Source organism: Myotis brandtii, unplaced genomic scaffold, assembly GCF_000412655.1.
Source record: "Myotis brandtii unplaced genomic scaffold, ASM41265v1 scaffold735, whole genome shotgun sequence".
Classification (NCBI taxonomy): domain Eukaryota; kingdom Metazoa; phylum Chordata; class Mammalia; order Chiroptera; family Vespertilionidae; genus Myotis; species Myotis brandtii.
The window spans coordinates 1,242,149-1,252,727 of record NW_005370916.1 but is presented as its reverse complement, the minus strand read 5'-3'; the positions used below and the strand labels follow the sequence as shown (position 1 = coordinate 1,252,727).

General features: G+C 56.0%; 1 protein-coding gene across 7 annotated transcripts in view; it reads left to right on the top strand.

Moving 5' to 3' along the window:
* Nucleotides 1-10,379, top strand: part of PALD1 (phosphatase domain containing, paladin 1) — a 56,077-nt gene extending 45,698 nt beyond the window's left edge. For all 7 annotated transcript variants that reach the window (XM_014530373.1, XM_005882709.2, XM_005882710.2 and 4 more), the window contains 2 exons: nucleotides 6,570-6,725; nucleotides 8,613-10,379. In XM_014530373.1, coding sequence (XP_014385859.1) covers nucleotides 6,570-6,725; nucleotides 8,613-8,765 — 309 coding nt within the window. In that variant the 3' untranslated portion in view covers nucleotides 8,766-10,379. The remainder of the gene's footprint in view (nucleotides 1-6,569; nucleotides 6,726-8,612) is intronic.
* Nucleotides 10,380-10,579: the final 200 nt, after the last annotated feature.

Below are 10,579 nucleotides of genomic sequence, written 5' to 3'. Positions count from 1 at the left end.
GTGTTCGGACCATAGGTTCAAGCTTACAACTATAGCTGTTGGCTATAATTGTTCTGGGAGGGCCCTGCCCTCCAGCTGGGACTTGCACGTGGCAATGAGAGGACCCTGTCCTTTCATTAGTCCGAGGCTTGAACCTGGCCAAAACACTGTAGCCACGCCCCACATATGCTATTGTAAATAGAATTGGTTTCCTTATTTCATGTGTTAGTATGTTCATTGCTATGGTATAGAAATAGAATTGATAATTTGTATATTGATCAATCTTGCAACCTTGCTAAACATGTTTATTAGTTCTAATACTTGTTTGTCTTAGTGAATTCCTTAGAATTTCCTATATACAAGATCATGTCATCTACAAATGTAGTTTTACTACTTTCTTTCCAATATGGGTGCCATTTGTTTATTTATTTATAAATATGTTTTTCTTGATGTTAGAGAGAGAGGAAGGGAGAGGGAGAGAGAGAGAGAGGAAAACATCAATGTGAGAGACAAACATCTGTTGACTGCCTCCTACACAATCCCTACTGGGGATCAAGCCCACCACCCGGGCACATGCCCTGACTGGGAATCCAACCCGTGACCTTTCGCTGCATGGGATGATGCTCAATTAACCGAGCCACAGTGGCCAGGGCTGGGTGCCTTTTATTTAATTTTCTTGTCTAACTGCCCTGGCAAGATCTTCTAGTACAGTGTTGAGCAGAAGTAATGATAGCGACATCCTCTTTTTGTTCCTGATCTTCAGGAGAAAGCTTTTAGTCTCTATTAAGTATGATGCTAACTGTGGGTTTCTCTTAGACACCCATTCTTAGTTTGAGTGTTTTTGTCTTTCTAATCCTCACCAGAGGATATGTTTCATTGATTTTTAGAGAGAGGGGGAGAGGGAAACATCGATGTGAGAGAAACATCAGTTGACTGCCTCTCGTATGCTCCCTGACCTGGAGTTGAACCCACAACCTTTTGGTGCGTGGCTAGTGCTCCAATCAACTGAACCACCTGGCCAGGCCTTGAGTGTTTTTTTCATGAGTAGGTGTAAAATATTTTTAAAATACTTTTCTATGTCTCTTGAGATGATTATATTGGTTTTCCCCCTTTATTCTATTGCTATAGTGTATTATGTTAGTTGATTTTTGGATTTTAAACCAACCTAGCATTCCTGGGATAGATCCTACTTGGTCATGGCAAGTGATCTTTATGCATTTTCTGCATTTGGTTTGTTGCAGAGTTTTTGCGTCGGACTCATAAGAGATATTGACCTGTAGTTTGTTTTTCTTATGATGTCTTTGTTTGGTTAGTATTAGTATGGTACTGGCCTCATAGCATTTACCCTCTCACTTTCTGAGGTTGGGGGACTGAAGCATAGAGAGGGTGTGAGGTCATCACAAGCATATAGTTAGCTTGGGCTGGCATAACGAAGTACCACAGACGGCATGGCCGAAACAACAGAATTCTACTTTCTCACGGTTCAGGAGGCTGAAAAGTCCAAGATCAAGGTCCTGGCTGACTCAGTTTCTAGTGAGGAGGACTCCTGGCTTGAGTACCGCTGCCTTCTCGCTATGTCCTCACGCGGCCTTTCCTAGGTGCGTGCATCTGATCAGAGAGAGGCGGAGGGGAGGGGGTGGGGATCTCTTCCTTTATGTTTTAAAATATATTTTTTTGATTTCAGAGAGGAAGGGAGCGGGAGAGAGAGAGAAACATCAATGAGAGAGAACCTTTGATCGGCTGCCTCCTGTACACACACAACTGGGGATGGAGCCCAAAACCCGGGAATCAAACCCATGATCTCTGTGTTCATGGGTTGACGCTCAACCATTGAGCCACACTGGCCAGGCCTGTTCCCTCCATTTTTGCATTTGAGGAAGGGAGACCCTTGGGCATGCCAAGAACACACAGCTAGTGGGTGACAGGAGGAGAGTGAGCCGCCAGACCCCGACCCCCAGACGAGGCCCTCTTCACCTGCCACACTGCCTCCCCAGGGAGCGGGTTAGAGTCTGATGATCAGATCTGGATGGAACGTGCTCACCCAGCGTGCAGTATGTAGTGGGCCCTGGACACGTCGGGCCCATGTGGGTGCCAGGCAGACTGCAGGTTGGAGAGGCCGGAAATGCCAGTGCCCTGGCCACCATTCCCGGGCCCCTTCTATTTCAGGGCTCGATCCCAGTGGACAAGGAGGTCTTGCCCGCTGCACCACAGCTAATGACAGCCTGGCCTGCCAGGCCATTTAAAAACAGCTCCACTATTTTTACCGGCAGGAGGTGGCTGGCCTGTCCTCCCCGGGCAGTGCCAACACGGGTGATTTTCAGGAAACCAGGGCCTCGATAGGAAGACGGGTCATTCCTCAAATCACAGACTTCGATGGGGCAGGATGTGCCCACGGAACCTTCCGGGGAGTGTCAGGCGCCACCTACAGCCCATGGTCTGAATTTAGAGATAATTCTACCCTGCCTTGCCAGTGGGCTCAGCAGGAATCGCTCGGCCTCTCCACCATGACTACTGTGCAGACCCGACCCTCCGTGGGGTCTCGGCCGCAGGCGTGTCCCCGTGGCAGCGGGGGCGCCGAGAGGACGGCTGGTGTGGCCTGTCCGGGAGCCAGGCCGGAGCTGAGGACATTTCTTCTCAGCTGTTGCATTGGAAGGAGTTTACAGTGGCTTTGCCTGGTGGGACCACTGGTGATTTCCTTTCCTTCTAAGGAAATGGTTTTACAGGGGCCCCAGGCCTCTGGATGGAGTTTGGGAAGCAGCATGAGGGATGGGGTGAAGCCCCGTGCGTGCAGCCTGTGGTACCCGTCCATAGCCAAGCAGAGCTGCACTGTGCTGGCTGCAGCTTGTATTTAGGCCAAATCCTTTTATTTTCTGTCCACTGCCTAATTCTAAACAAAGTTGGTGGAGTGTTTAAAGCAGCGGTTCTCAACCTGTGGGTCGTGACCCCTTTGGGGGTCGAACGACCCTTTCACAGGGGTCGCCTAAATACATCCTGCATATCAGATATTTACATGACGATTCATAACAGTAGCAACATTACAGTTATGAAGTAGCAACAAAAATAATTTTATGGTTGGGGGTCATCACAACATGAGGAACTGTATTAAAGGGTCGCGGCATTAGGGAGGTTGAGAACCACTGGTTTAAAGCAATAGGTATCCTGATCTGTCTCCCAACCCCACCCAGCAGCAACCCTGGGGCCGTTCCCAACCTCAGATCCACCAGAAGCCTTCACTACCCCTTTGTCTGAGGGTCTGGCTCGGCCTGGCCCCTGGGTGTGGCCTCCATCCTCCCCCTCCCCCGCTGCTGTGAGCTCCTCCCTCTGTCTGCCTGGAGAGACCTCCCTCTTTAACACCTTTCCTCCCCCTCACGGGGCACCTTTCTGCCCCCTTTCTTCTAACCCACCTCAAGCATCACTTCCTCTTTGAGCTCCTCCCTCTGTCTGCCTGGAGAGACCTCCCTCTTTGACACCTTTCCTCCCCCTCACGGGCACCTTTCTGCCCCCTTTCTCCTAACCCACCTCAAGCATCACTTCCTCTTTGGTACCCTCCCCAGTCTAGCTGCCTGCCCTGCCTTGATCCCATGATCTGGCCTCTGGGTACTTTGTATCTGTCTCCTGGTCCCCCTACCCCCTCACCCCAACCACCACCACCCGCGTCTCTGTGGGCAGGGTCTGTGCCTGTGTGCCATTGCCCTGCCTCCTGTTCCATGAACGAGTGGACCTGTGGGGTTCTCCATGGTTCCAGGTGCTTCCTCGTACCTTACTTGCCTGAGCAACCCCACCTCCTGGGGGCGCTGAGAGTTTAAAGGGCAGAACCAGGCCCAGAACCCAGCCCATGTCTCCTAGGGAGTCAGAGCCCTGGCTGTCCTGGGCCCTGTCCCTGCCCACCTTCCACCCTGGCCCATCCCCGAGGCCTGTGGATAGGGGGTCAGTCACCGTCCACTCACGCAGCCCGGGAGCTAAGACAGCAGACGCACGAAGGCTGAGTTCTTTAAGGCAGAAGTGGGAGGTGGGGGGCCACAGGCCCCCAAAGCAGGCCCCCGGTAGCTCCTGGTTTGTAGGACTGTGGCTGACTCATGTCTGGGGGCGGGGGCACCTGGGAACTTTACTGCAGCAGCTGGAGGCTGACCCGGAGGCTGCAGTGTGTGTGTGTGTGTGTGTGTGTGTGTGTGTGTGTGTGTGCAAGGACAGGCTCCTGGCTGTGGCCCAGTGGGTGGGGGACCGTCTTTCCTGGTCCCGGAGGCCTGGGCTGGCTGTGCCCTCCCACCGATGTGCCAGGAGCCCGAGGGAACGCCCCGGTGCCTCATCCTCTTCCTGGAGCGGAGACGGCTGCTGTGGGCCCTGGGTGGAGACTGGGGGCCGGTGCAGAGAGGTCTGGTGGTGTCTTCAGGGTGGGCAGCAGCCTGTGGTGGGGGGAGGGCACAGGCAGGAGTGGGCAGAGACCCTGCAGGGAGAGCGGGGCTGGCCCTGGCTGGCCGCTGACCCCTGCACAGAGAAGAACCTTGAGAGGCCCCTGCCTCCTGCATTCACCCCCCAGGCGTCTTCTGTTAACAGGTCCCACCCCGAAACCTTCATGCGCCCAGAGCTAGGGCCACGGTGCTCCCTCTGAGCAGTTGAGGGAGGGGAGGGGTCCAGGCTGTGTCCGCAGTCAGAGCCCCGAGAGCTTCGCCTTGCTGACCACTGTCCGGGCCACTGATCAGAGACCTGATGAGGGAAGGGCCTGAACGGAGCGTTCCCATGGCAGCCTGTCCTTGTCTGGTTGCCCTCAGAACCGTGGTTATACTTTCAGTGAGGAAGTGGGGGTGGAGGGAGGCCAGGTGACCTGTCCACACCTCCCCGGTAGGAAGTGGGTTCCGGATGCCCTGGGCCTTGCTGTCTGAATCCCTTCCTCCCAGCTCCACTCGGTGCTGCGGGCAGTTGAGGATGTGAATGTGTGTGTGTGTGTGTGTGTGTGTGTGTGCGCGCGTGCGTGCGCTCAGGGGGTTTGTGTGGTGAGTATCTGTATGGTGTGAGTGTACATGTGTGTGTGAGAGGGCATGAGTGGCTGTGTGGGGTGTATGTGGTATGTGTGTATATGTGTATCTGCGTGGTGTGTGTGTGGTATGGTACGTGTGGGGTGTGAGTGAGTGTGTTGGTGCATGTGGGGTGTGTATGTGTGTGGTATGTGTGTGTGAGGTGTGTATGTGATACTAGTGAGTGTGTGTGGTGTGTGAGGGGGTGTGGTGTGTGTGGTGTGTGTATGTGAATGGTGTTAGTGAGTGTGTGATATGTATGTGTGTGGTGTGAGTGAGTGTGTGGTGTGTGTGGGGTGAGTGAGTGGTGTGAGTGTATGTGTGTAGGCTGTGTGTGATGTGAGTGTGTGGTGTGTGTGTGGTATGAGTGTGTGGTGTGAGTGTGTATGGGTGTGGTGAGTGAGTGTGTGGGTTGTGTGGTGTGAGTGTGTGGTGTGTGTATATGTGTGGTGTGGGGGTGTGTGCATGTGTGGTGTGGGGGTGTGTGTGGTGTGAATGTGTTGTGTGAGTGGTGTGAGTGTGTGTGTGTGTGGGTGTGAGTGAGTGTGTGGTGTGAGTGTGTGGTGTGAGTGTGTGGTGTGAGTGAATGTGTGGTGTGTGTGTGGTGTGAGTGTGTGGTGTGGTGTGTGTGTGAGTGTGTGGTGTGAGTGTGTGTGGTGTGAGTGTATGGTGTGAGTGTGTGGTGTGTGTGTGGGGGAGTGTGTGTGACGCAGGACGCCCCTGAGGAGGTTTCCACCCAACAGGTAAGCCCTCAGGTGTATGTATTGTATCATAAAAGCATACACGCCCTGTATTTCAATAAGTTCTATTAGCTAATGAATAAATGACAACGAAAAATCATTTTAAGTGCATTGCATTTTGAGGTGGTAGTAGGCAAAAATGGGGGGAACGGAAACAGCAAGATACTGAATGGAATGAAAACCTACATAGGAAACCACACACATGTGAACAAATATTTCATTAAAAATGGATTCAACAAGGCATCAAAATAAACAGAGTTTTGAATTAAAAAATGTAGATTAGAATAAAAACATAGAAATGAGAAACAATCCCAATATATAAGTGTGTATGTATGTGGTGTGTGTGTGTGTGTGCAGTGTGTATGTGTGTGTGGTGTGTGTGTAGGTGTGTGTGGTGTGAGTGGTGTGAGTGTGTGGTGTGAGTGAGTGTGTGGTGTGTGTGTAGGGGTGTGTGTGTGGTGTGAGTGGTGTCGTGTGAGTGTGTAGTGTGAGTGTGTGGGGTGTGTGGGGTGTGTGTGGTGTGTGTGTGGTGTGAGTGTGTGGTGTGAGTGTGGTGTGTGAGTCTGTGTGGTGTGAGTGTGTGGTGTGTGTGTGGAGTGTGTGGTATGAGTGGTGTGAGTGTGTGGTGTGAGTGAGTGTGTGGGGTGTGTGTGGTGTGAGTGTGTGGTGTGAGTGTGGGGTGTGTGTGAGTATGTGTGTGGTGTGAGTGTGTGGTGGGTGTGAGTGTGTGGTGGGTGTGAGTGTGGTGTGAGTGTGGTGTGAGTGGTGTGAGTGAGTGTGGGGCACGTATGTTGGGTGGGGAGGCCCCCTGCTGACTCCCGCCCGGTGCCCTCTGCAGGTGAAGGCAGCCAAATCGGAGCAGGAGGCCCGGAGGCTGCAGCTGCGGAGCCTGCAGTACCTGGAGCGCTACGTCTACCTGGTGCTCTTCAACGCTTACCTCCACCTGGAGAAGGCGGACTCCTGGCCGAGGCCGTTCAGCACCTGGATGCGGGAGGTAAGAGAGGCGGGAGGCGAGGCTGCCTGGAGAGGCCCCTGTGGGCGGGAAGCCTTCTCACCTCTCACTCTTCTCTTTGGCTGAGATTTTGTCTCATTTGACCTGGAGTCGCCAGCATGGTGTCTGCGCTTGGCAGGCGGTCAGTAAGTTTGACGAGTGGATGAAGGATGGCGGAATGCATGAGGTGGCGGGAGGGGACCAGGCGTGTGGGTCAGGCAGGCCCCTGCTCTGCGTGTCCCCAAGGCCAGCCTTGCCCGGCCTCTTCATACCCATTATGTGCTCAGCCCTCACCCACTCTGCAAAGGGCAAGATGCATGGTGGCCCAGCCCATGCCACCTTCCAGTGTGACCCTGGGCAAGTTAATTAGCCCCGTTAATTTGCCGCCTTCAACATGAAAACGGACATACATTGCTACTGTTGGCTCCACCTCAGAAGGGGGTGGTGAGGGCTCCGTGAGATACACAGTTCCCTCTGCCAGCCGCTGTGCGAGCAGGTGACTTACAAGGTGACTGTTGTCCTCCCATCTGCAAGGAGGGGCTGAGCACAGACAGGTTAGGACCTGGGTCACAGCATTGGAGCCAGCCTTTGGCCCAGGACACCGCCCTCAAGGCCCACCTCTCCGCTTGGCCTCCAGCCCTTCCTGGTTCCTCCTCTGGCTCAGCTGGTGCTGGAGGCAGAGCTGCCACCTCGTTACCTCTAGGTCAGGGGATGGCCTCCTCCCTCCTCGGCAGTGCAGCCTGTAATTGCCCCTCCACCAGGGCGCTGGCCCTCCTGACCTCACCGCCTGTCCTGGCGGTTCTAATCTGGATCGAGTCTGCACTAGCCCCAGAGGGCAGGCAGGTGGGACAGCAGGAGGCTGGGACCCCAGCCAGAGTGGACATCAGCAGGGCACGGGCTGGGGTCAGAGCTGTGAGGGATCGGGGGCAGGGCGGCCACACAGTGCGCGTGGCAGGAATGGTGGTTGCTGGGCCGTGTGCTGGAGGAAAAGCCGTGGGTGTGGCCCTCGTGTGTTGAGTCTGGAGACCTGATGGGTGTGCGTCACTCCAAGGCCATGTTGGGCCCCCTCTGAGCAGGCCCGGGCTCAGCTTCCTCTCTGAGCCCCTGGGTAGGGTGGAGGTGGTGGGGGACCCAGGACACTTCTGCTTGGGTTTTGCTTGGAGATTGAGGGGAGTTGGGGGCTGGGAGGAGCTTCATCCCCCCGTGCTGAGCCTGGTGTTGGGTGTTGGGGAGGTCAGGGAAGGAGAGAACTGTGGGTCCAGTTAGGAGCGTGGGGTTCTAGCCTCAGGGTCCCTGTCTCCTGGGGATGAAGGGCAGGTGGGGGTGAGGGTTACTTGGGGTGAGAAGGAGGCTCCTTGTGAGAGGGTTTGGGTCTAGTGTCAGGGCCTGGGCCACGGGGCAGCAGAGGGTGGAGGGTGTCCAGGGAGGCCCACAGCCGGAACTCACAGCCAGAGGCTCTTGCTGGCTCCGGGGTTCACGCCGCCTTCCTCAGCGCCCCCTGCAGGCACAGCTGAGTGCTCGCTGCCTCGCTCCGCACTGTCCCTGTGGGAGCAGCAGGCTTGGTCTCCTGCACTGCTCTCCGCCTGCCTGGCTGCCTGCCGAGCACTTGCGGTGCTTACGTAGTCCTCCACGGCGCTCCCGGCAGGTAGAGCCTGCTCTCCCCACTGTGAGGAAATTGAAGCTCAGAGCGATTAATGGTCAAAACGCAAACTTGTGCAGTTCGCTGGGACCCCAGCCAGAGTGCTGAGCTGGTAGGAGGCAGCCCTGGGCCTCAGACTCGGCCGTGTGCTCCGGAGCCCAGAGTGGGAAGGAAGGCACGAAGCGGGCAGGGGACCCGAATGACACCCTCCCTCCCCTGAGATGCAGCCCCGTCTCTTCTGTCCTCTCCAGGTGGCGTCGAAGGCTGGGGTCTACGAGATCCTCAATCAGCTGGGCTTCCCCGAGCTCCAGGGCACGGAGGACCAGCCCTTCTCCAGGCTGCGCTGCCGGTGGCAGGAGCAGAGCCACAGCCTGGAGCCCTTCGCCGCCGGGGACTTCCTGTAGGACGGGTTCCCCTGCCCCGTCCCCTCCCGCAGGGCCCCACCAAGGCTGGAGGTGCCCTCACTGAAGTGGCCCTGAGCTGACAGTTCCCCAGCTTCCCAGAGAGCCTGGGGCTGGGTTGGGACCCCTTTTTTGAAAGGGCTTTTTATAGGACAGTTAGCACGCAGTCATACCTGTGCATGACAGCGTGAGAGCAGCCCTCAGGAGGGCCCAGTGCGGGCCTTGCAGCCCTCCAAGCAGCTCACTCCCCAAGTTGCCAAACAAAGCTACTGGCTGCGGCCACTGCCACCCTCTCCCCTCCCCTCCCCAGCAGGTCTGGCGGCCCCTGCGCAGAGCAGCCGGCCAGTGCGGGTTTCCTTTCTTTCCTTCCCTGCTCTCCCTCTTGGCTTCCCCTCTTTAGCCTCCTGGCACTGCCCTCGGGGCCCCTGGCTCCCTGGGAGGTGGACAGCACTCTGGGTGGCTTTGTGACTTCAAAGGCAGCTTTAGTTTTCTTGCCTCTCCTGCCCGTCTCCAACCTGGAGACTTCAAGAAGTACAACCCCATGGCGTGGTGGGTGCCGCAGAGGCCTCGGCCTCTCCTGCCCTCCCCCACCACCCCCTGGGGCTGGCAGGACTGTGGAGTTTTCTAAGGAGCCGGAAACACCAGGGAGTCCCTCTCAGGGGAAGAAAGAGCTTCCAGGAGGTGGAGCAGCCCCATGGCAGAAGCCAGCTCCATTTGCCTGGGAGCCCGGGTGGGAGGTGCTGAGTAAGCCAAGCACCCAGCCTGGGTCCCTCTGCACCTCCTCCCGCCCCCCCCATCCCCAGCCGGCCCGTGCCCCGCCTGCTGCAGCAGGGACCCTCGGGTGCGGCTACTTGAGCGAGTAGTGGAGCGTGAGCGTGGGCTAAGGGTGGCCTGAGGGGTCCCTGGATTGCAGACTATTCTTGCCGAGGACCACTGAGCTGCCTTCCGGTGGGAGCAGACGGGGCCAGGCACTGCTGACGTAGAGGGTGCTGCTCAGAAGAGGAGGGGAGGCAGGGGTGCTGAGCTGAGCCTTGCAGCTCTTCCTCTGGGGCCTGGGGCCTGTGGATACCCAGGGGCTGCCCAGTGGGGAGGCTGGGCACCTGGCCTGCTCGTTGTGGCCAGCGGGGCCTCTCTTTGGTTGCGTACGTGCACTTCTATGGAAGAACAGGTGGTCGTGTCCCTGGTCATGGTATTTGAAAAAGGGAGAAGAGGCTGAAGTGGCTCATATCTACCTAGCATTGGAAAATATTTGACCATCTTGGCTGATTTCTTTTTGCAGAACTACTGTATGTCTGTTCACTACCTTTCCAGATTGGTTGTTTTTGTTCTTATTATTTTTGCATGTATTAAAAAGTTTTAGTTTCTTTGCAGACAAGGTCTAGGTGAGGGGTCAGAGATCAGGACTGAACGGGGAGGGAGCCTCTGTGTTCTCATGGTTGGCCCTGACTTTCAGCTGTGCTGGGACCACTTGCCGGTCACGTCACCGCTCTGCCTCGTCTTCCCATCTGCAAATGGGAGAAGAATACTTGCCTACCTACCTCACAGGGGTGTTGTGAGGATTCATTTGTGACTTTTTTTGTACAGAGCTTTTGAGCATTAAAAACAGCTAAATGTGAAGTGCACCTGGCTGCTGGTTTGTATTAGTGTGGAGCAGGTGTTAGAGAACTGATGCCCGCTGGGGTCCCCGCTCCTCCAGAGCAAGGGCAAGTGGGTGGGGTGAGTGGAGAGCATCTACCCTGAGGGGTCCCCAATCTCAGGAAAGGTGGCTTTCTTCCTAGACATCCCTTTCCTTCTTTCACATTTCCAGTTGTGCCTTC